This window comes from Lotus japonicus, chromosome 6 (assembly GCF_012489685.1).
Source record: "Lotus japonicus ecotype B-129 chromosome 6, LjGifu_v1.2".
In the NCBI taxonomy this organism is placed as follows: Eukaryota; Viridiplantae; Streptophyta; class Magnoliopsida; order Fabales; family Fabaceae; genus Lotus; species Lotus japonicus.
Genome location: NC_080046.1, coordinates 31539744 through 31565325, shown reverse-complemented (window position 1 = coordinate 31565325; position 25582 = coordinate 31539744). Strand labels below are relative to the sequence as shown.

General features: G+C 39.3%; 1 protein-coding gene across 1 annotated transcript; it reads right to left on the bottom strand.

Annotated features, from left to right (window-relative positions):
• Positions 1-20426: 20426 nt before the first annotated feature.
• On the bottom strand, positions 20427-25184 carry LOC130723719 (omega-3 fatty acid desaturase, endoplasmic reticulum-like). Its single transcript, XM_057574844.1, has 8 exons — positions 24764-25184; positions 24167-24256; positions 23979-24045; positions 23755-23847; positions 23461-23646; positions 22178-22258; positions 21602-21739; positions 20427-20874 (listed from the first exon to the last, which is right to left on the bottom strand). Exons 1-8 carry the CDS (start codon positions 25066-25068, stop codon positions 20674-20676), a joined length of 1161 nt encoding a protein of 386 aa, XP_057430827.1. The 5' UTR covers positions 25069-25184; the 3' UTR covers positions 20427-20673.
• Between the last annotated feature and the right edge of the window lie 398 nt (positions 25185-25582).

Genomic DNA, 25582 nt, shown 5'->3' with positions numbered 1-25582 from the left:
AAACGACGATTCGAAGGAGAGTATAGATTACCTACCTCGAGGTCTTCGATTAGTGACGATCGGTGAAGCAAACGGGCAAGAAACGGAAAACTCTTCTTCTCCTCCTTCCTCCTTGAAAGCCACGGCCAAATGGGTGCAGGTGATGGTTTTTTTTTGTTTTTTTCTATTTTTCAAAGTATATATAGGAAATGGAAAACGCGGGAAAATGATTATTTCGCGATTCCGATTTTTCCTGTGCATTCCTCTGTAAATTCTAAGATAGGTTCTGGCGACAGAATTCCAGAACTCAAAATAGGATTCTTGGAATTAACCAGAAGATCCAAGATCGGCATAAGTCGGTGTAAGTCGGTTTATCCCGAAAAACTATTTTTTGCAGTGATCGTCGGATGAGAAAACTTCCTTCTGAAGAAAGATCAGAATTGACGAGAGAAATAGGAGAACGCGGGTGGAATCTTCTTTTGCAGCTCCGAATAGAAAAAGTCTTCATCGTCTGTCGATCTTAGGTTTTCTCGAACTATCAGGGATTCCGTTTCGGCAAACTTCCGAGAATTGGAATTTGACGTTCGTACTTTCCAGGATTTCGCATCGAAATGGTTGTTTAAGGACGGAAAAGAGAAGTTCTAACATTTCTCTGAGGATTTTTGGAATTAGTTTCCATCGTGTCCTAAACGTAATTAACTATTCACTAATACCTTTGACTAGGATTAAGCGTATGTTAGTCGTGCTATAACTCTTTCGGTTTTTCGATACATTCTTGGACTTTTCCTGAACCTCTTTCCTTCCCAAATTTATCTAAATCAAATAACTTTTTTATTTTATTCACTTATCCAAAGCGTTAAAACTTGGGCCTTACATTACTACCCTCCAAAAAGAAAGTTTCGACCTCGAAACTTAAGGGTCAGTAAAAAGTTCTGGATACTGTTCCTTGATCTTTTCCTTCAGCTCCCACGTTGCTCGCCGGTGTCCTTGTTCCAAATAATTCACTAACTCGATCTCTTTACCCCTCAACTGCTTTACCCTTGTGTCACCAATGCTGATTGGCGGTGTCTCGAAAGACAAGTTATCCTTCAACTCAATGTCATCCAGCTCGATGACGTGCGTCGGATCAGCAATATACTTCCGCAGTTGTGACACATGGAATACATCGTGAACGTTTGATAGAAAAGGCGGTAATGCGATCTGATAAGCTACCGGTCCTACACGACGAGTAATCTGATAAGGTCCAATGAACTTTGGCGTCAGCTTTCTTGACTTGATTGCTCGACCAACTCCTGTAGTCTGGGTAACTCGCAGAAACACATGATCTCCTTCTTCGAATTCCAGGGTTCTGCGCCTTTGATCTGCATAGCTCTTCTGTCTACTCTGAGAAGCCTTCATCTTTTCCCTGATCTGTTTAATCTTCTCAGTTGTCTGTTGCAGAAGTTCCGGTCCTACTAACAATTCTCTCCATCTTGATACCAACATAAGGTGTTCTACACTTGCGGCCATACAATGCCTCATACGGTGCCATGCCTATAGTCGTATGAAAACTGTTGTTGTATGTGAACTCAATCAGTGGCATTAGGGTATCCCAACTGCCCTTGTTGCCTAACACGCAAGCTCGTAGCAAATCCTCCAATGATTGGATAGTTCTCTCTCAGTTTGCCCATCAGTCTGTGGATGATAAGCAGAACTTAATCTCAGCCTCGTTCCCAAAGCATTATGAATAGCTCCCCACAAATGTGAAGTAAACTTCGGGTCTCTATCGGAAACGATACTTATTGGCACTCCATGAAGTCGCACAATCTCAGCTATATATATCTCTGATAGCTTCTCCACGTTGTACGTGGTCCTCACAGGTATGAAATGAGCCGACTTAGTCAATCGATCCACGACTACCCAAATCGAATCATATCCTTTTTGAGTTCTTGGCAACGCCACGACAAAATCCATCGATATGCTATCCCATTTCCATTGAGGTACATCCAAGCTCTGTAGCATACCTGAAGATTTCTGATGTTCCACCTTCGCCTTCTGACAGATTAAACATGCAGCTACATATCCTGCCACTTGTCTCTTCATCCCTGGCCACCAAAAATTCACCTTCAAGTCCTGATACATCTTTTTCCTTCCAGGGTGAATGCTCAACTTGCTTTTGTGACCTCCACTCATGATTCAAAACTTAACTCGATCGCTCTATAACTCATAGACGAACTATTCCCTTGGAATCTACTAGTCCATTAACGTCGATTCCAACTTCGTAACTATCCTCATTCGCACCATGAAATCAATCTTCTACTTAGTCATCATTCAAATTAAAACTCGACTCAAGTCTTGATACCTTGTGCATCGCTAGACCCAATCCCTTTTAACATCCGTTCATCAACAACTTATAAGCTAATCATCATATCAATATCTTACAATCCATCATTGTCATCTCCCCTTTTTCGAGACTTCCCTTACCCGAACCATAAAACCAACCTTCACTTATTCACAACCCACTTTACAATTACCTAAAATCCTTAACACTTCCCCCAAATCCGAACTTATTCCCTAGAAGATCAAATCATAACTGTACCTCGGGAAACTTAACTAGTCATTTTATCATCCGATCCCTCAACATTCTGAGGTTTAACTACAATCGTTAATGCTAACACCACTAAATATCTTATTCGTACATGATTTTCACCTCCCAAGGTCAATCTTAACCCTAAGACCCTCATTCAACTTAGTGAAAATCACTTGCTAACCCCAGCATGCAACATCGGACTTCATAACAAAGTCCCATTCACTCTTAGACTCTAAGAAATTTGTCCACATATAACAACCTCAAGTATTCATCTTAATACTAACTCTTTATTTCTGTAACTAGATCGTCCTCCAATCAATCCGATACTTAGTCTCTCGTTTCAAGACCTGACAAACTTTGAGTCCTAAACACTTAAGGCAAGAATTATAGACTTAAACCTAAACTTTCACCAAGTTTGGACCTCAAATGTCCTTTAATTCTTCAATACTTCTTAAATGAATATCCTTTTCTTAAAACTATAACTCCTTCGCAAGCAAACAAATACTTCACACGAACTTTACCTCCCAAGTCAACTAATCCTCGATCCAATCAAATCAACCTTACCAATCCATCTATCAAAGTCCATTGCCAGTTCTGATTCCGAATATCACCCCTCAATATTAAGTTGATCAGGCCTAATACATCGAAGGTGAAGATTTAGAAAAACCCACTGGAACAGTCAATGAGTTCCTATCATCCAGTAGTCACAATTACCCTGATATTAAATCCTCAATGATGCCGCTACGGAACTACACACTCTCGACACCATACGTATACTATCCATACGGAATCTCTCGGAGATTCATTCTTCAACTTCTAGCTCCTTTGTTAAACGCATCGGTGCAAGACTACTTTCTAGGCTTAACGTGTTATTCTAAACCTCGTGTAACTTCTATAGTTTAAACACGAGCAACGGTCAAATAAAGTATTATTAGGCGTAATAACTATAAAGTCAAAGCTTGACAGTAAAGGCAAGTTAGGTGTGTTGCACGTTCTACGAGAGTAATAAAGCATGTTATCCTAGAATGAGAAGGAATAGTTAGAAGGTTACCATCGTTCGTGTGCTCTCCTCTGACTAGTCTACCAGCTCCCTCGCCGCACGAGACATAGACTCCTCCCCGTGCAGCAGGATGTCTTCCTCTCACCGTAGGCACAGATGGCTCAACCCTGGTTACATTGCAATCCTTGGCTTGATGCCCCGGACGGTTGCAATTGAAACATAGAGGTCCCCCGTCTGGACACTTGTTAGAGTAGTGCCCCACCTTCTTGCACCTGTAACACGTTACTCCTTGGCCCGAAGTCTTGTTTCCTGTTCCTCCGGTAGCATTTATGGGCTTATACTGCCCCGAGGTAAAACCTTCCCTCAAAGGGCGTTGATACGGCTTCTTCTGTTGGAATTTACCTCTTCCTTTATAGTTCTGAGGACCTGACCTTACTGGTCCTCCAGTTCCAGCACGATTCAACCTCTTGTTCTTCATTAACTCCACTTCTGTGGCTTTCTCAACCAAGGACTGGAAGCGCATGATTCCCAACGGTTTCACTGAGTCCTCAATGTCAGGCCTCAGCCCATTCACAAAGCGTTTGCACATGTAGGGTTCATCAACCCCATTGCGGAAGAATCGAAAGTGTTTGGCCAACGATTCCAGCTTAGCAGCATATTCCGGAATGGACATGCTACCCTGACGAAGAGTCAGAAACTGTGCCTCACGCTCGTCACGAGCACTATCTGGAAAATACTTCTCCAGAAAAGCAGCACGAAATGAAGCCCAGTTCACTTCCACATTATTTGCTTCCATCATTCCTCTGGTACCCCTCCACCAGTACTCAGCATCGCCCCGCAGCAGATAAGTTGCCAGGCCCACCTTGGCCCCTTCACTAGTCTGTAGTACTTCGAAAATCTTCTCAATCTCTTGGATCCATAGATCCGCATTGTCCGGGTCAGTCCCACCTGTGAACTTGGGTGGATCCTGCCTTCTAAAATCATTCAATCCCCTATTCTGGTCCAGGGCTACCTCCCTCTCACGCTTATGTCGCTCACGTTCAGCTTTGTCAGCACGCAACTGAGCGTTCTCCGCAGTTTGATTTGTCATTGCCTGGGCCATAGCAGTCATTGCCCCAGCGAGTTGGTTCATGTTCTCCATGTTCTGTTTAGTTAAACAAACAGTTAGTACTAACCATAAGATAGCATCTAGCATAACTATACAATATGATTAAGTACTAACTTCAATCAATTCTAAGCGAAAAATCGCTTGGCAGACAATCAATTTTTACTCTTTGCAGAGTCACACAACCTAGCACAGAAGACCTATTTCCCACGGCTCCCAAAAGACTCGACTAAGCTCTGATACCACAATGTAACACCCCGATTTCGGTGGCGTCACTTTAGTAACTCAAGAATAAAATAAAGCGGAAAAGCAGGTATTTTTTTTTTCTTTTGTTTAAATAAAAAGACCTGTCGAAATCAGGTCTCATCCCAATCGCGATTAACAGCGATTAATATACAATACAAGCACACCCTTGCTGTAACTAAAAACATCGTCACGAGTGTCCTCAAGTGACGGAAAGTAACATCAAGTAACTAAAAGTATTGCCCAACGGCAAACAAGTGCGACTCATAAATTGAGTCATAAGTTTTATAAATACAGTCCTCCGAAAAGTAAGTCAGCCCAAAACGGCTTCCAAAAGACTTCCTACGCCCGACAAACTCCCTGTGATCCTCATGGAAGAGAATCACACAAAAAGCTAATAGTCGGAAACCTACCCTGCCCCAAAATACAACTGATGAATCAGAGCTATGACCATGACAACCAAAATCAGTAACTCTAACCACCCATATCCTACACCACTATCTTCGACCCTCATCTGATCTTCCATGAAGTCCGGGTCCACGTCGAAGGCTCAGTAGTAGTCATTTCGCTCCGGGTCCTCCCCGAACGACGAACCTTCTTGAATCATCTGTTGAACGTCTGGCAGCAGGCCGACCGCCCAAACACAAACATACAAACAAAGCCACGGCGCTAGGGTCAACTCACGGAATATAGTAGATAATACAAACAGCATGTGAAGAATAAGGGGGTATGTATATATATATGTTGTATATATATATATTTATATGTTCTGTATTGCCTACCCTAAGGTATATACTTAGCATGTTATCAAGGCTCTAATAACAATTCAATGAATAATATCTCAACAATACAATAAGCATTATCTCAACAATTCCATATTGGGCGCATGTATGCATGCAATGTCAATTCAAACGTTGATCCCAAAAATAGGCATGTCAAGTCGATCCAACCCATTGGGTCGAACACAAGGACTCGCACACGCAGTAAATGACAACGCCAAGTCGGTTCTCTCATTAGAGTCGAACATACGGACGTTGCGCGCGTCTAATGACTATCGCCGAATCGATCCAATCCCTCGGATTGAATATAAGGATCCGCGCGTGTCGAAATATTATCGCTGAATCGGTCCAATCCCTCGGATTGAACTCACGGACTCACGCGAGTTTATATGGCGATGGCTGAATCGATCCAATCCATCGGATTGAATATAAGGATTCACGCGTGCCCGAGTGACTACCGCCGAATCGATCCAATCCCTCGGATTGAATATAAGGATTCACGCGTGTCAAACGATTATTGCCGAATCGGTCCAACCCGTCGGGGTGAACATAAGGATTCGCGCCCGTTAAGCCGAAGATAATGTCGATTATGCGACAAAATGAATTAATCAAAAGAAGAAAGAATGAACTTGGAACTCATAGTTCCCGGCTAAACTTTAGATAGCCAAACAATAAACTGCTCATCGAGCGAAGAGTACCGAAGTACTTGGAAACTTATAATTTCCGGCTAAACTTTAGATAGTCAAACAATAAACTGCTCATCGAGCAAAAGAGTATCAACATACTCGGAAACTTGTAAGTTTCTTCTAAACTTGGACTCGGCGACCCTTCTCATCTTTCAAACTAATATTCAAGCTCCAAGCTCTTATCTAAGGTTGTTACCATTATTCAATGGTTTTAGAGATTGATTAATGTCTTATGAGTTTTCCTTGAGAAAATAGGTTTCTTTTAATCTTATAATACTTCCTATAAGTTTCAGGGATCCCATAATCCCAAACAATTCCTTGAGAAGGTCTCGATCCATTAAAACATAACAAGGTCCGAACTCCGTTCGTCCTTTCGAACTCTCTCAAAAATCTCATAAAATTCGGCATGACTTGCCCGTTATCCTCACTCATCAGTATCACAGATATAAGTGGAATAGCATAACTAAACCAGCGCAATCAATAAGCATAAACAGCATATTCCAACACATCCTAGATTAACCAGCAAACGGCCGAAGCCTCTCAGAAAACATTTTTCCATAAAGCGATAAACAATATCCAAGCAATATTCAATATCAACACAATAACCCAGTCGAATTGATCGACGCCTACAAGGAGATAGCTAGTAAGTAAGTTGCCCTAACCTCGAGTTGTTCTAGTCTCGCGGTGCAGGTCTCGCTCACAAGCTTGTTCAGTCAAGCCCAAGGTTTCCACAAACGAACCTTAGAGCAAACAAAGCAGAAATCAATCAAATTAAGTCGACATAATCGAAACAATACTAACTAGAGTTAGACAAAGCTCAAGAAACTTCAGAGTACAACACTTAGGCACGAATGAAAGGGCTTTCCCCGAATGGATGAGTTTTGACTCGATTCAAGTTTTGTGCAAAAACACTTTATTCGCTAAAACGTGCATAACTCGAGCTACAGAACTCGGAATGACACGAAACCGGCGCCAAAATTTCGACAATTGAAAGAGCTACGCAATGGCTCAGGTCATAGAGACCCAAAAATTATTTTTGGACACGGTACCCAAGCAAATAGGTTTCGGCCACTATGGAAAATAGGGTTTTCGAACTTTTTCTTCGATCTAAATCAATTCCTAGGTATTCTTAGGCGATATCTAGGCCAGGGAAACTCTCAGAAAAATTATCGGGTTAAAACTGTCGCAGGGGTATTTTGGTCAATATTTTTAGCTCAGAATTTCAAAACTGAATTTTTGAAAAACAAATTGGATGGGGACGTCCACAACGACGTTTATGACGACAAATCCTACTAGCACTAAGCCAAGTCGATAGATTAGAGCGTAAAGGTTGCGACTTTGCCGAAAAATGGGTATTTAGGGTAGAAATTGATTCCGGCGGCATTTCGTCGACATTTGACAAAATCTAATCCGCAGAACACGCTCAGGAGCATGCAGGGAAGAAGTTTAGACGCTGAAATCAACTGATTTGAACAGTTTTTCAAAAACCTCAAAATTTTGAACTCAGAAAGTCGCAGGAGAAATGGACAGAAACGACGATTCGAAGGAGAGTATAGATTACCTACCTCGAGGTCTTCGATTAGTGACGATCGGTGAAGCAAACGGGCAAGAAACGGAAAAACTCTTCTTCTCCTCCTTCCTCCTTGAAAGCCACGGCCAAAATGGGTGCAGGTGATGGTTTTTTTTTGTTTTTTCTATTTTTCAAAGTATATATAGGAAATGGAAAACGCGGGAAAATGATTATTTCGCGATTCCGATTTTTCCTGTGCATTCCTCTGTAAATTCTAAGATAGGTTCTGGCGACAGAATTCCAGAACTCAAAATAGGATTCTTGGAATTAAACCAGAAGATCCAAGATCGGCATAAGTCGGTGTAAGTCGGTTTATCCCGAAAAACTATTTTTTGCAGTGATCGTCGGATGAGAAAACTTCCTTCTGAAGAAAGATCAGAATTGACGAGAGAAATAGGAGAACGCGGGTGGAATCTTCTTTTGCAGCTCCGAATAGAAAAAGTCTTCATCGTCTGTCGATCTTAGGTTTTCTCGAACTATCAGGGATTCCGTTTCGGCAAACTTCCGAGAATTGGAATTTGACGTTCGTACTTTCCAGGATTTCGCATCGAAATGGTTGTTTAAGGACGGAAAAGAGAAGTTCTAACATTTCTCTGAGGATTTTTGGAATTAGTTTCCATCGTGTCCTAAAACGTAAATTAACTATTCACTAATACCTTTGACCTAGGATTAAGCGTATGTTAGTCGTGCTATAACTCTTTCGGTTTTTCGATACATTCTTGGACTTTTCCTGAACCTCTTTCCTTCCCAAATTTATCTTAATCAAATAACTTTTTTATTTTATTCACTTATCCAAAGCGTTAAAACTTGGGCCTTACATACTCAGACTACAGGGGTTGGACGAGCTATTAAGTCAAGGAAGCTCACGCCAAAGTTTATTGGGCCTTATCAAATCACTCGACGTGTTGGACCAGTTGCATATCAGATTCCACTACCACCATTTCTTTCCAACATTCATGATGTATTTCATGTGTCGCAGTTGAGGAAGTACATTCCAGACCCGACTCATGTAATCGAGCCAGACAATGTTGAGCTGAAGGATGATCTGACTTTTGAGACACCGCCAGTGAGTATTGGGGATAGAAGAGTGAAACAGCTGAGGGGAAAGCAGATTGCGTTGGTAAAGGTGATATGGAACAAGGATACGGGAGACGCTACATGGGAATTGGAAGACAAGATCAAGGAACTGTACCCCGGACTTTTTGAAGAACTCTGAGTTTCGAGGACGAAACTTTCTTTTTGGAGGGGAGTATTGTAAGACCTGGATTTTCAGAGCAAGTTAATTTCCGACTCACGCTTAGAATCAGTGTAAGCGTGACAGGAGTCTGCTATTTGAGAAAGATTAATGAAGAAGAAAGTTCAGGAATTGCTTGAGGAATGTTGCGTAGTCGCTGTAGGAATTAGTGCGAGTCGTCTGCACACCTGCCTTATGGCGAGCGTGTCCAGAATAACCTAATTTCGCTTTTAGAGCAACGTTTTAAGTGAGATTTCGAATCCTTGGAAAATTTAAAGATTCTCTTTATTTTTCCTTCGACCAGCGTTTAATTTCGGAACCCTGGACTGTACGCACGATAGTATTCACTTTTCGGAAGTCCGACGACGCTAAATTCTTTGCTTCGAAACCCTAGTTTCGAGCGATGGATGAAGACTTTTTCTATTCGGGACTTCTAACAAAGTTTCCGTACGCGTTTCCAGATTTGTTTCGACATTTCCAATCTTTCTTCAGAAGGAAGTTTTGTCGTTTGAGCATCACAGCAAAAAGTAGTTTTTCGGGACAGATTAACTTACACCGCTTTTGGGATTTTAGATATCGTTTTTCCCAAACGTCTGAGATTTGTTTTGAGTTCTGGAATTCTGACGCCAGAATCTCTTTTAGAATTCCTCGGTGAACGTGCTGCAAAAATCGGAATCGCGAAATTTTCATTTTCCCGCGATTTCGCCTGCCTATAAATAGCCAAAGTTTCAAAATATCTCCATTACCCCACCATCCAAAGCCGCGAGTTTGAGGAGAGCTTGGGGGAGAAGATTTTTCGTGAAAACTTGACCGATCTTCGTGCAGTTCGTCCCTACTTCGAGGTACTGAGGTAACTAGCATGATTCTTACCTCTGATTACTGTTTCTACTGCGTTTCTGAAGTCGTTTCTGTGCTCACAGTTTTGTGCTTTTTGTAAAACTGTCCGTTTTCTCTGATTTCTTGCTTGGGTTATCTTCCCTACGTTCCCAAGAGCCTAAAACCTCTGTCAGTAATCGCCGATTGCGATCCAGTTGTCAAGGATCTGAAAAACTGATTCAAAACCCTTTTTGTCTCACATTTCGAAACTTTACTGTCGAAAAGTCGTAATCTGACTTCGTGCCTTTTGGATTTGTTGTCACGGATGTCGTTAGGATCATTGCTGTCAAATTTGTTTTCCGAACTGATAACTCTGAGGTTTTGAGCTTTTATTTTGGACCAAAATGCCCCTGAACGGCCGTATTTTGATCCGATTGTCCGAAAATTGTTCCGACAGTTTCTTTGCCTTAGTTTTACCCTAAAACTACCTTGTAAACAGATTTGATCGAAGAAAAAGAGCCGAAGCCCTTTTTCCTTTCTGGTCGTGGGCTATATCAATGGGGGGGAAGTTTTTCGTTTTCGAAAACTTGTCTTTTCGCATTCGAATGTTGTATTCTGAAGCTTTGATGCTTTGTCTATCGTTTATGAGTTGTATTGTGATCGAACTAATCGATATTGTTTGGATTCTGCTTTGTTTTTCTCCGAGGTTCAGTTGAAGGAACTTTGGGAGTTTCAAGGTATTCCTGTGAAGGAGATTTTGATTACGAGACTGGATCAGCTCGAGGTTAGGGCAACTTACATATTAGCTATGACTGCATGATAGGCGTCGATAAATTCGACTTATGTTTTATCTGATGTTGATTATGATGATGAGTTGATGTTATGATGCTTTTCCATAACTTGTGATGTTGTGATATTGTTGGATTGTGCGTTTTGACGCGATTTCGGAGTGGGGAACCTCTGAACTGGTTAAAGTTGGTGTTTCGGGTTGGATGAACAACCCTAGGCAAGTCCAAATGTGGGGTTTGAGACTTAGCCATATGTTGGAATTCTTAGACTTTCCCCGGGAAATGTATTTTGGGGTGGTTGATCTTTGAAAACTTAGAATGATAGAGCTTTGAAAACTAAAGACTTGGGAAACTTAGACTTTGAGAAATAAACTCATAACCTGACTAATTTGAATCGAAATTATTTTTATTAACGAATAATCATAGGAGAAACTAAAGGGGAAAATATTTACGAAAGACGGGGAAAAGTCGACTTTTGTTGTGGGTTTGGAGAGTTATTGGAATTGGGGAAAGCCACTGAGGTGAGCTATGGTGATGATTGAAAGTCACCGAGTACTCTACGTACTCTTGTTGTGGGGGTTGTGTTGTATTGACCAACACTAATCCCTTGGGTTCTCTTGCTGTTGGAGCTGTGTTGTATTGACCGACACTTAGCGCTCTTGTTGCTTGGGCTGTGTTGTATTGACCGACACTAGACCCTTGTGTACTATGGTGGGTGGAGTTGTGTTGTATTGACCGACACTTACTCCGAGTTGTGTTGTATTGACCGACACTTACTCCGAGTTGTGTTGTATTGACCGACACTAACTCTTGGGTTTGTTTTGAGTTTGGGTTTGAGCTAAACACTTGTGTGGGAGGACGATTCGATGTTTGGCTAACCATATTGCATCAATCGGGTGAATAACCGGAATGGTTCACCTGTGCATCTCATGGTGAATAACGGGAATGGTTCACCACTGCATTAATGATGAATAACGGGAATGGTTCATCATACGGTGAATAACGGGAATGGTTCACCAAGGATGAATAACGGGAATGGTTCATCCAGGATGAATAACGGGAATGGTTCATCCATAGTGAAGAACGGGAATGCTTCACTTGTGGCGAACGGGAACGCGTCACAAATCCGGATCATGATTGCATTTCACGCATACATTCATTCTGACTGGGATTGTGTGCTGTTTGATTTATTGAGGCATTGTTAGAGCCATAACATGCTAGGATTATCTATATGTATATATAACAACTTATATATCTATACCCTGTCACATGTTGAGTGTATATCTACTTATTTCCGTGAGTTGACCCTAGCGCCTTGGCTTTGGTTTCATGTTTGTGTTTGGGCGGTCGGCCTGCTGCCAGATGTCGATGGCCGACTGGTTCTCGATGGTCTCTCCCTCGGGGGGGATCAGATATGAGTTGGTGGATAGGGATGCCCCCACCGCTTGGGTGATCGATGTTGCTGGTCACCGGGCGACGTACAGGGGAAGGGTCATGGAGGACCGGACGGATGAGCGAGGACGCTTGACGAGAGGAGTGCTACGGCGTATGGAGCTGAGTTTTGACATGCCACCCTCAGTTCACTGTGGACCAGGCACTGGTCATGGACCACCTGCACCACCTCCGACTTCACCTTCGGATGATGAGGACCCAGCGGAGATCGAGCCTGCTGTTGCTGCACCTGTTGCGCCACCTCCTGCTACTGCCATTGATCCTACCGACGTGGCGTCGTCCTCTAGGCTTGTGCGGCCGAGGAGGGAGTCTGTTGTCCCATCTGCCTCACGTCTCTTATCTTTCTCTTCACCGCACGGCTACCGTGTGGACCCCTTGATGAGGGTGGTGGAGGAGGATGTTCTTGCAGGAGAGGTGGATGTGGAGACCGGCTCGACTAGGACGGTGCGCAGGACAGTTAGGAGGGAGGTCATGGATCTGGACACCGAGATGATTACGGTGGATTCCGACTCTGACTCCGAGAGCAGTGGGGAGAGCTACTCGCCGAGCAGCGATGAGGAGGAGGAGGAGTACTGAGCTGAGCTGGGAGGGTAGGTTAGGCTAGCAACATTTTTTTGTGTAGAGCTCTGATCGTCTTACTTTTTGGGATCGGGTAGGTTTCCGATGTGTGGCTTTTTGTGTGGTTCTTTTGAGGAGGATCACAGAGAGTCTGTCGGAGTATAGGGGTCTTTTGTTCAGGCCATTTTTGGGTGCCGACTTTCTCTTTGGATAACTGTATTTTGATACCTTTGCGTACATTACTGATGTTGTACATATTTGCCTTCGGGCATACTACTTTGGAGTCACTGCGGGTTCGCGTGACATGGAGTGCAGCTGAGGCTGTACATGTGTATATATTGTATATCGGTTAGTTTAGTTGTTGGTGTAAGGCCCAAGTTTTTAAGCTTTGGACAAGTGAATAAAATATAAGGGTTTATTTGATTAAAATAAATTTGTGAAGGAAAAGGTCCAGGAAAAGTCCAAGAATTTTATCGGAAAACCGATAGGAGTTATAGCACGACTAACATTCGCCTAATCCTAGGTCAAAGGTTTTAGTGAATAGTTAAATTACACATTAGGACACGATGGAAACTAATTCCAAAAATCTTCGGAGAAATGTTAGAATTTCTCTTTTTCGTCTATAAACAAGTGTTTCGATGCGAAAGCCTAGAATGTACGAACGCCAAATTCCAATTCTCGAAAGTTTGCCGAAACGGAATCCCTGATAGTTCAAGAAACCTGAAATCAACGGACGATGAAGACTTTTTCTATTCGAAGCTTCAAAAGAAGATTCCACCCGCGTTCGCCTATTTCTCTCGTTATTTCTAATCTTTCTTCAGAAGGAAGTTTTCTCTTCCGATGATCACTGCAAAAAGTAGTTTTTCGGGATGAACCGACTCACACCGACTTTGGATCGTTTGGTTTAATTCCAAGAATCCTGTTTTGAGTTCTGGAATTCTGTCGCCAGAACCTATCTTAGAATTCGCAGAGGAACGCGCAGGAAAAATCGGAATCGCGAAAAAATCATTTTTCCGCATTTTCCAAAACCTATAAATAGCTTGAAAATTAGATTTTTTGCAAAAAAACTCACCCATTCCCTCCCCCAAAACCGCGAGCTCCAAGAGAGAAAGAGAGGATCCTGATTTCGCCGATTATTGCCCGTTTGCTTCACCGATCGTTGCTAATCGAAGAACTTGAGGTAGGTAAACTATATCTCTCTTCTGATCGTCGTTTCTGTCGACTTCTTCTATGTCTTTCTGTGCTCAAAGTTTTGAGCTTTTTGTAAAACTGTCCAAATAAGCTGATTTCAGTGTCTAAACTTATTCCCTGCATGCTCCTGAGCGTGTTCTGCGGATTAGATTTTGTCAGATGTCGACGAAATGCCGCCGGGATCAATTTTTGCATCAAATACCCATTTTTAGGCAAAGTCGCAACCTTTAAGCTGAAAACTATCGACTTGGCTTAGTGCTAGTAGGATTAGTCGTCATAAACGTCGTTGTTGACGTCCCCATCCAATTTGTTTTTCAAAAATCCAATTTTGAAATTCTGAGCTGAAAATAATGACCAAACTACCCCTATATCAGTTTTCGATCCGAAAATTTTTCCGAGCTTAGAACCGTCTTAGTTACGGCTAATGTTAATCTAGGAACCAAGTTTGATCGAAGAAAAATCGACCCTCCCAATTAAGGAAAGTGGCCGAGAGCTATACCAAGGGGGGGAGGAAATCCGACTTTTTCGAAAACTTGTCTTAACGCGTTAGATTGTCGTACCACGGAGGTTGTAATGTACCGTGTAACCCTAGGATTTATTGTTTGCTGAGTTTTTGACTCATTGTGTTGATTTTTGGTGATTTTTGCTTAAGGTTCTATTGAGGAGTTTCCTGGAGATCAAGGAGAGGAGCGTGAAGGAACCCGTGAGGAGGAAGCTGGAAGACCCACCGGTGAGGGCTACTCTCTGAATTACTAGATAATGCTTTAGGTGTCGACGAATTCGACTTGGTTTATGTGTTATGCACTTAATTGCTAAAGGGCTGAAATGTTTTCTGAGGCTTCGGCTGATCTTGTTGAGTACTTGATGCCATGATATTGTGTGCTAAATGATTCACATGTTATGTGCTAAATGGTTAATCTAGGATGTGTTGGAATATGCTGTTTATGGTTATTGATTGAGCTGATTTATGTTATTCCACTTATAACTGTGATTCTGAGGAGTGAGGATTGCGGGCAAGTCATGCCGAATTTTTATGAGATTTTTGAGAGAGTTTGAAAAGGACGAACGGAGTTCGGACTTTGTTATGTTTTAATGGATCGAGACCTTCTCAGAAATTAATTGGGATTATGGAATCCCTGAAACTCATAGGAACGTTATAAGACTAAAAGAAAACTATTTCCTCAAGGAAAATTCATAAGACATTAATTAATCTCTAAAACCCTTGAACAATGATAACAACCTTAGATAAGAACTTAGAGCTTGAACCTTAGTTTTGAAGATATGAGAAGTGTCGTCGAGTCCAAGTTTCGAGGGAACATACGAGTTTCTAAGTACAATCGTACTCTTTCGCTCGATGAGCAGTTTAATGTTTGGCTATCTAAAGTTTAGCCGGAAACTTTAGTTTCCAAGTACTTCGGTACCTTTTCGCTCGATGAGCAGTTTATTGGTTGGTTATCTAAAGTTTAGCCGGGAACCATGAGTTCCAAAGTACATTCTTCTTCTTTTGATTAATTCATTTTGTCGCAGAATCGACATTTACCTTAGGGTATTCTTTTAGAGACATTAAGTTATTTAGAACACGTGGCGACGTGTCGAGTGAGGTCGGAGACGTTGTTTGGCTAATCACTTGCATTCATGCACTCATTTTGAGGTTAATACACGGCGTGATATCGGACCTCGGTGGATTCCAAAATGGTCATAAGACCCGGATTTCCATATTTAGGACACTACGGTGGTCCATAGTAGCAGACGGAATGGCAGACCTACGGGTTCACTGCTGATCTGACTACTTTTGTGTGGTGTAAGAGACACGCGAGCAGGGAGGTACCCACCGTGGCTGATGTTAGGGCCGTCTCGTTGATGTCCATCCTTTTCTTCCGGAATGCATCTTGTTAACCAGCATTGCATTTCATGCAACATACATTCTGACTTAGTTGCTGAGTGTGATTGATACTGGTTTATCCTATTTGAGGCATGCTAATTGTTATTATGATCTTTTATATTCTTTGTGATACATGCAACCCTAGGAAGTTATCCCTAAATTTATAAGCCGAGAGGCTAATAATTATTATCCTGTATATCTGGTTTTATTATTTATATAATTCTTTGAAGTTGACCCTCGCGTCTTCTGTGTGTGTTTGGGCGGACTACGCCATTGTCAGATGAGTATGGCGGATTGGTTTACGATGATCAGCCCTTCGGGGGGGACCAGATTCGAGATGCTTGACCAGGACGACCCAGGTGCATGGGTGGTCGATCCCGTAGGCCACCGTGCGACCTACACCGGTCGGGTCATGGAGGACTGTGTTGACCGTTTTGGACGCTTGACGGAGGGGGTATTGAGGAGACATATATTGAGCTTCAACTTGCCGCCCAGCGTGCATTGTGGACCCGGCTTGGGAGGACCACCACCACCACCATTATCTTCGGATGATGAGGACCCCTCTGAGGAGGTGCTAGTGGGTGGGACTTCGACGGAGTCCAGTTCGTTTACTGCTGCTGTCATCGAGGATCATGGTCCGGGCCCCGAGCCCGAGAGATCAGTGCAGGAGCGCGTCAAGGTGGATAGAGAGGGTAGGATTGTGTATGTCGACTTAGTTGTCCTGGATGCAGATTCGGACGACGACCGCGCTAGCGTGTAGGATCGAGTGCTAGTGTGGGCTCCTCGAGTTGGGATTAGTGTAGGAGTAGTGTCGTAGCTCTGACCGTCATGTTTTCAGATTCGGGACAGGGTAGTTTCCTACCGGTAGCTTTTTGTGTGGTTTTCCTATGGAGATCACAGAGAGCTGGTTGGATTTAGGAGGTCTTTTCTTAGGCCGCTGGGCCAACTTGTTCTCAGTTTTTGAGGTATAGTGTTGCGGACACAGTATTTTACCTTGGACTGTACATATTGCCTTCGGGCGTTACTTTCTTTCTGTCACCCGTCACTGGAGGTCACTCATGACGTGGTTGGTATTAGCGGGGCATGTATATATAGTTGTACATTAGTTTCTTTTATCTTTTGTTGAGGTGTTTATTATTTTTGTCTTTAGTTATATTGTCGGAAAAAAAAATAATTCACGTTTTTCCGCTTAAGTATTTCTTTTGGTTACTAAAGTGACGCCACCGAAATCGGGGAGTGACAGTTGGGTTTTGTCTTTGGGTTTTGTCTTTATTTCTCTATCGCTTAATTTGAAAGAAAAGAAAACGAAAAAAAAATTACCTGTTTTCCGCGTAAAGTTTTTTTTTGGTTACTAAAGTGGCACCCGGAAATCGGGGTGTTACACTTAACCCCCTAAAATAACAATAAAATAAAATAAATAGAAGATAAAAATAAGATAACAACTTAAAATAAACTTATCTAATCCTAAATTAAAGTAAATAAATCCTAATAATATCTAGAAAATAATATAAAATACTAAAACTTAATAAAAATATTAAAATGCATGAAATAAACCTAAAGTGTCCTAAAATGAGTAAAATATCTTAAATAATATATTAAAATGCATGCAAATAAACTAGAAAAATAGTCTTAAATCTCGGGTCATCAGCAATGTACAGAAAATGTAAATTGAAAGCAAAGAGAAATTATATCAGACAAGAAATCGACAGGAAATTAAAAGGAAACTTGAACAAAACAACAAACTTAAAAGCGTCAAATGCAGGAATTGTAAAGGGCTGGTTCTGCAACATACTCCTTCATCATCACGTTGGGCTCTTGAAGTCTCTTTGATGCGGACATGTGAGCTTTTTAGTGAGTTTTGGAGTTGAGTTGGGAACCCCTTATTCTGAATGATCTTCTCTTATTTATAGTGCTCCATTTCCTCACATGTCCTTGGCGGTTTCTTCTTCTGCTAAACGGGTTCGTGGGCTTGGTGATCCACGATCTCTTACTTGCTCTAGAAGCTTCTTGCATCGTGGGAGAGGGATGCACCTCAACCGTTTGCCTGCATCGTGGGTGGCTTGCGTCGTGGGTGAAGGCACACGCTCTTAACCGTTTCTGTTGCATCGTGGGTGCTCACACGTGTTCGCTTTTCACGTAACCGCTTCAGGCATTGTGTTTGTCGAATTCTGCAATCAAATTAACTTTCTGGCTCTTCATAGGTCATATTTCGACATGTTTGTGTCGATAAACCTTAAGCCAAATTTTGAATTAACAGCGGTCTATTGTATGTTCGTTAAAAACATATGTGCCAGATTATTCGGTAATATTTTTCTTTATATTTGAATCAATCATTATTTAGAAAAAGTTAATGGTGACTTGTTTTAAATTTTCTCTTTCATCACTTATTTATATAAATTAATTCTTAAATTTTTAACATCATTCTTTATTTCATCTTATTTCACTTACCTTCATCTATTTCTCTAATTATTTTCTTATTATATTTCTCTCTTTCTCTTCCTATTTCACTTCAAGTGTAGCTGGATTTAGAGGGTGAACAAACTTATTTCCTAATTTTGACAAAGTGGGCATGGGATTCTCTCAAATGAAAGAAAGAATAAGCTTGGATCAAAAAGAAAGAAAGAATAAGCAAATGGTCACAGTGGCACTGTCACAGTCACACCCACTTCCTATGTCTTCATCACAGGTTCTAAACAGAAAACACCACCAACGTTCATTTTTCTGATGGTTTTATTATAAAAAACATTGAGATACTGACAGCCTGTTGATTTCCTCTCAACAGTTTCTGAAAACTTTAATTTTTGTTTGTTTCATCGAACTTTGCAAGAATATATCATCATCGCACTTAAGCCATACATCAAGTAACAAACTCCAACCTCGAGAGGTCCAAACACACACTGTGGGTATATTATTTTTTAAAAATTATAAAACTATAACAAAAAGCAGGACTTCACATAGGACAAACAACAACTAGTAAGGGCCTGTTTGGATTGGCGTTGGAGAGGCCAAACGTGCGTTGCGTTGCCATAAACGTCGTTTTGCAGTTTCGTCAAGCCGTTTGGATCTGCGTTTTCCTTAACGCGTTAACGCTGTTTTGCATCAAAATCACATTTTTTTGGAATCTAAAAATTCGAGCGTTGGCGTTGGGCGTTCAGCGTTGATGGGTGAAAATACTCACCTCAATTAATATCATCCAAACGGTATTCATTATTTTAAAATCACGTTTGTTACAAATCATCCAAACATAAATCATGTTTGCTCAAACACAATTTTACTTAAAATCATTTTAACAAAATCACGTTAATTCAAACATCAGTTTGTAACGGGATGCCAAACAGGCCCTAAAAAGATGCAAATCAATTAATGGAATTCAGTCTTGTGTAGTGCTCATCAATGGCCGTCAAAAGTAAATAAGTTCTTTATGAAATGTTTTTTTTTCGAAATAGTTCTTTATGAAATATTGTTTGGGTTGCTATAGGTTGAACTCAACCTTCAATCATTAATAGTATCATTAGTTTTCCGTATGAAACATGAATACACATCTAATTTAAAGGTGACAATATGAGCCAACTCATCCCTCTCTCAACCTGCCTATAGCGAGCTAGGCGAGTTAGTCCGTTTGAGAATGTGAGATGGAAGAATCAACTCCTCAACTTAATGGCAAGTTGACACGCAAGAGAAAAATTTATAAATATAAAATCACTAAAAGAAATATTTTCAAGTTGCTGAGATTATATGCGAGCTGTCCATCTAAAACACTAAAAAACATACTCTCTTCTATCCTTCTTATAAGTCACTTTTTGTGAAAAAAAATTGTTCCTAAAATAAGTCACTTTGTATAATTTTTTCCCAAATTTACCACATATTTAATATGAAAGAGATGATGAACTTTTAGAAATATTAACTTACAGAGAGAAATTCATAGGAAAGTAAATGAGTGTAATATAGGAAAACTAATAATCATTTTATGTAGAAATTTATTACTAGTATCTATTTTCTGAATATAAGATAATTAGGTATTTATGACCTCTTGGAAGTTTCTCCTGGTTCTTAGTAAGGGGTACTCTTTTTCCTTCACTAGGTTTTCCCAATGGGGTTTTTCCTAGTAAGGTTTTAATGAAGCCTCTTCCTTAGATCCTTCTTCCAAGGAGGGGGAAGGGGTGGGTTTCATTTAGCATTTCTTTGTAATTTTTTTCCCCTATTTCATCACTTGTATTGGGTTGAAGTACCCCTTATACTTCTCTTCAATATATTTAATCCTATGCCTATAAAAAAAAAATATTTATGACCTATACATAGGAACAGAGGGGAGTAATTATAACAGGTGACGTTGCTATGGACAACAAAACAAAGTGAGCTCTTGATGAAATGTAATCTATGGCAGTACTTAATGCGGTACTATGTTAGGTTGAACGTCACTTCACATTAACTGTCTTTTAACTTTATATTTTGTGTTCCATCGAAAAAAAAACTTCAAGCTTTTAAAAATTAAAAAGAAATAAAAAAGATTCTCAAGTGAAATAAACTCAAAACTTTTATGCTTCAATACATATGAAATTAAACGTAACAAGAGGTAAAACAAAAAGAGTTACTACTTAAAAATGAATCTTAATCATAATGTATAAGATTACATATAGAAGACTTTTTACCATGATCAAGCTTGTAGAACTGAACTAGATAAATGTATTTTTGACATAAAGGTCAAAATCATTTATTTTTTTGAAAAATAAGAGCAAGGGTGCCAGCCAAGAAAAGTTAAAACTTGAGTGGCATGGTGCATTATGATCAATTTAGGAGCAAACACACACGTTACTACTACTACTAGTGAGTCTTGTTGTTGTTGAGACACGAATTTTTTAGGAGCAGAGGATCTGTTTGGTAAAAGACAATGTCTCCAGTTTCACTCACGAAATGGTCCTGACTTATGCTGCGCTGGAAGTACTTGATTAGATGGAGTGGGAATGGCCCAGATTTCTCTGGCTCTCGGTAATACTTTCCAAGCACTGGCTTTGCTGCTTGTGTCTGTGTTGTACAATTAAAAACAATGGAAATCATCAAACATGTTGCAGAGATTCTTAAGGTAATGTGTGTCTTTTTGTGTTTTGAGATTGTGGTCTTTTGTCTCTTTTCTGTTATTATATATTGTGAACCATAGAAAGAGATTTTGTAGATTGCATGGACTGAATTACTAGTAAAATAAAATGTCGTCATTCAAAGTGTAAGTGTTGAGTAAGTTCCTTGTTCAGGAAAATACTCTGCGATTTTCGATGTTATTCAATGTTGATCAAGTTAAGTTTTATGGTTAACAAAACGTTGATCAAGTTACTTGACCAACATTTGATACAATTAAGTACCGCATGAGTGTTTTCTTTTTTTAAAGACACTTGTTATTGTTGAAATGAAATTGAACACCCACTCGATTAAAAAATCAACAAAACAGAAAGATTAATTATGGAGTGAATGGTTTAAATGGTTCTTTAAAGTGATGTGCTCGGACAAGTATGTCTATGGACTTAGAATATACTCTCTATGTACCTTACTGTGTAAAATGTAGATCAAGTATATTCTTGTGATTAAATAAAACACTAGTCATGTTAACCTCTGACACACATTTTATATAATTAGAAACCACAAAGATATTTTCTTATTCTACAAAAGAATTTATCAGGGCCTAACATGTTTTAGGACAAATTTAACCATTTAAAAAAAAAAAAAAAAAACCATTCAACAGTTAATTACGGGTACATACCGCTTCTACCAAATGATAGTGAGGAATTTGAGGGAAAAGATGATGAATAACATGTGTGCCAATGTCATGGTGAATGTTGTTAACCCAACCATAGTCACGATCAACGGTTGTAAGACCACCCCTAAGATAATCCCATTCCTGTCAAATTGCAGAGTCAAGTAACACGTTAATGACCTACAGTCTTATGAGGGATGATGACAAAATGCGTATAAAGCATATTATAGATAGAATATGTTTAAACAGTAAAGAAAATAATCTTTTACTTAAATAACTATTTTTTAAAATATGTTATATTTGTTTTTGATTTGTCAATTTTTCGATCTTTGGATTTTCGTCAGATTCCACGTGCAACCCAACCGCGTTTAAAGTGAACCTTGCTTTTCTTTCCCAAACAGGCAACACGCTTTCCAAAATAAGTGTGGAATTTGTCTCTCAATATATAAACTTTTTTCTTTTACTCTTTTGATATAAAATTTTAAACATAAAAAATATAACACTTACAATAATTTATAAAAATAAAGAACTATTTTCTTACACAAGAAAATTGAAGCGAAAAAATGAGCTTTGGGATGTTACCTTGCCACGGTACCAAGGTAGCTTCTGCTTGTAACCATGGTGATGCAAGTATGTCACGAAGTCCAACCAGACCACGAAGATCTACACATGTTCAAATAAGTGAATATGTTTGGCACATGACTTGACTGATATCAAATGTAGATGCTTTATGCTTAGTTATCAATTGGTCCAGAAATATATGATTTTAGTCCATATAGGTTTCATATACAATTTAAGTTTCTATATTACTTCCTCCGTTCCTAATTATAAGATCTAGTTTCAAAATTTTCATTTTCTTAAATATAAGACCTCTTACAAAAATCTAGCAAAAGGTTTTGTACTATTCCATATTCACCCCTCACATTAATTGTATGTTTTCAATTTTAAAGTTACCACCTACCATTAATTACTACTATTCCAACTAACTATGAATGCAATGATTATTAGTAAGAGAAAATGACAAAGGGTAAATAGGGAAGAATGTATGCATTTTTAAAAAATCAATACACTAATTAGTCACATTAAGTGCTTTCTTAATAAGCGAAATTTTTTGGAATAGATCTTATATTTAGGAACAGAGGGAGTATTACAAATGAAGTTGATTTTTCATCCAATAACTAACAAAAAAAAAAGTTTATGTTGATCAGAACTTTTTATGCTAACCAAAAGATAAAATGATTTATGTCACTTTACATGTTAAAAGTTGTGTTATATGTACACTTGTTTTTGAGTGATCTATTAGAAGTGTATTTAACCCAATATTTTAAAGCATCTCTATTAATATTACAATTTCTTATAGTATCATACATTTTTTTATTTTTTTTAAACATACATTTTTTATACTTCAAGAAACTTAACTAATTTTGTACTCCTTCCCAACTATTCTAAAATATTTATTCACTCAATTATATTTTACTATTATATACTTCTATATTTATTTTCATTAGACCCCACAACATTATAAAGATGATAGTGACTTTTCTATTTATGATCAAGTTAGAAAAAAAAAACACATGCACGACTTAAAAGATTTGAATCCATTTAAAAATAAAATAAAAGATTTGAATCGGTCGAGCATTTAAATTGCCTTGAAATATGCAGAGCTAAAAATGCAAACACAACCATTAATTGACTGTGAACATTTTTTTTTTTTGGTGATTATGAAATTTTCTACCTCAGAACTAAATATGCTATTAAATCGCTCTTAGATCCTTAAAATAATTGGTAAAAAGAGTTGAACAACTACCATGAGAAATTTTCTAACTGATTAACTTGAAAAGAGGATGTTAGAGTGAGATAATTACCAAATAGGGAATTCCATATAGCATGAACATAAAAGATGGACCCATTATGAAGGATAGACAGAGAAGTGCACAGAACATGATGGACCAACAAAGAGTTGAAGTGAACACGTCTCTTCTGTCACTTGGGGTGAACAGTTTGCTGAATGGGTTGAAATGAGACCCTTCTTTTCCAGGGCTTCTGTTCCACTGTAACATTATGGTATAATTCATATCAGAAAAACTTAGTGAGATCCAATCTAAGAACCTTCAATTTAATTTTACCTCAATAATTTTGAAAACAATTTAAGTTCTCACCAAATAAAATGGGTATGCAAAGATTGGAAAAGGAAAGGAGAATCTCAGGGTTTTTGTCGCACTGTCTAGATTTTTGTAAATCTTCTCTGTCATCTGAAATCAAGACAAAGAAAAAGACCCATAATCATGAAAATTGAAAAGTCTTAACAAGTTGCATCGTTAGATTTCCCTTTTCTTCTATTGCCTAAACAAAATTGAAAATTAAGGAACTACAATGCACATACAGGAACCCATGATTCATCTTTCTCAACATGTCCATGGTTTTGATGGTGAGTTCTGTGGCTAATTCTCCTGCAAAATTCAAGAGCCAGAGTAACATGGTTTAGTGCCTAACCAGATTAAAGATGTGGTGAAGAAAAGAACATCAAGGATAAGAAAAGCAAAAGGGAAAAAGGTGCTAAAAAGAACTAACCATCCATGGTATGGTACAAGAATAAAGGAGTGCAGGATGTGGCCCACCACACTATTGAGCATGAGACTGTCTGAAAAGCTTCCATGGCCACTGTTCAATGAAGAAAGATTCAAACTTCAAATACAATACACAAATCATAACCAATTGAAATGCATAAGATTGGTTCATTGAGAAGGCATAACATATAGCATAATTGGTTGCACATTGAAATGCTTTGGAATTACAAGTCTGACAACATGAGCTTAGTAGAATCTAATTCTAAAACCCATATGTTGAGAATTGATTCTGCTGGAAGAATTAACTATAAAAGGGTTTTACAACAAACATTGAGTTGTTATGTGCAAATCGTAAAATCAAACATGCTCATAACAATGAGTCAGGATTGTTACTGCATGTTTGGATCAACTTCAATTTTACCAAATCTAATTCTGAAATGCAGAAGCTAGATTTCAAAATCAATTGTAGAAGGATTTCTAAAAATACATTTAGTATTTGAGTAACAAAGTTGTTGTTCTGTGCAAATCGTCAAACCAAACATGTTAATAAGTAATAACAATGAATGAATGGGCATTGTGTTGAAAAAATGAATAAATTTACCAATCATGTCCAAGAACAAAAAGTGCCCAGAACATTGTGCCCTGAGCAGCCCAGTAGAGTGGCCAGAAGAGCCAGTTATTGAAGTGAAGTGCTGCAGCCCCCAATGCTGTTACAACCAAGACATCCCTGAGAACATAACTCAGAGACCTCCATGGATTCTTCACCCAGCAATGTTTGGGAATGGCTGCTCTGATTTCTCCAATCTTGAACGGTGGAGGAGCACTTGGATCAAAATAATCTTGGTGGTGGTGCCCATTCCCTACACCATTAACACCATTTGGGAGAGATTCTGGTCCTTTCACCATTGTTGCTAAATGTCTCTCTCTGCTACAATGGTCTGGCGCAGAGAAGAGATAGATTTTAGCTATAGAATAAGTAATAAGTAAAAGCTATATAGATGTTGATGATCTTTCAGAAGTACACATGGGGTCACATATATATATATAACAGCAAAAAGTAACTATGGTATGGTAACATTTTTTTTACAGTAAGATATTTTCATTAAATAATTTCCCCTTTCTTTTTCTTTATTTCTTTAGTTTTCGTGTCTCTGACAAAATCTCCTCCTATACGGTTTCAAATATATGGCAACCTAATTATGCATTAATTTCCGTGGCCTAACAAAATGAATCAGTAGAATAGACATACAATACAAGGATGTAAATTTACTAACTATGGCAATGTTAAATATTTATCCTTAGTTTAAGTATAGTTCGTGATGATTTCAAATATATCAAATGGAACAGAGGCTTCCACGAAGTATTAATGTTGATCCTATATTGGAAAATGTTTGGTCGAGTATCAATGAGTTTAGCACCT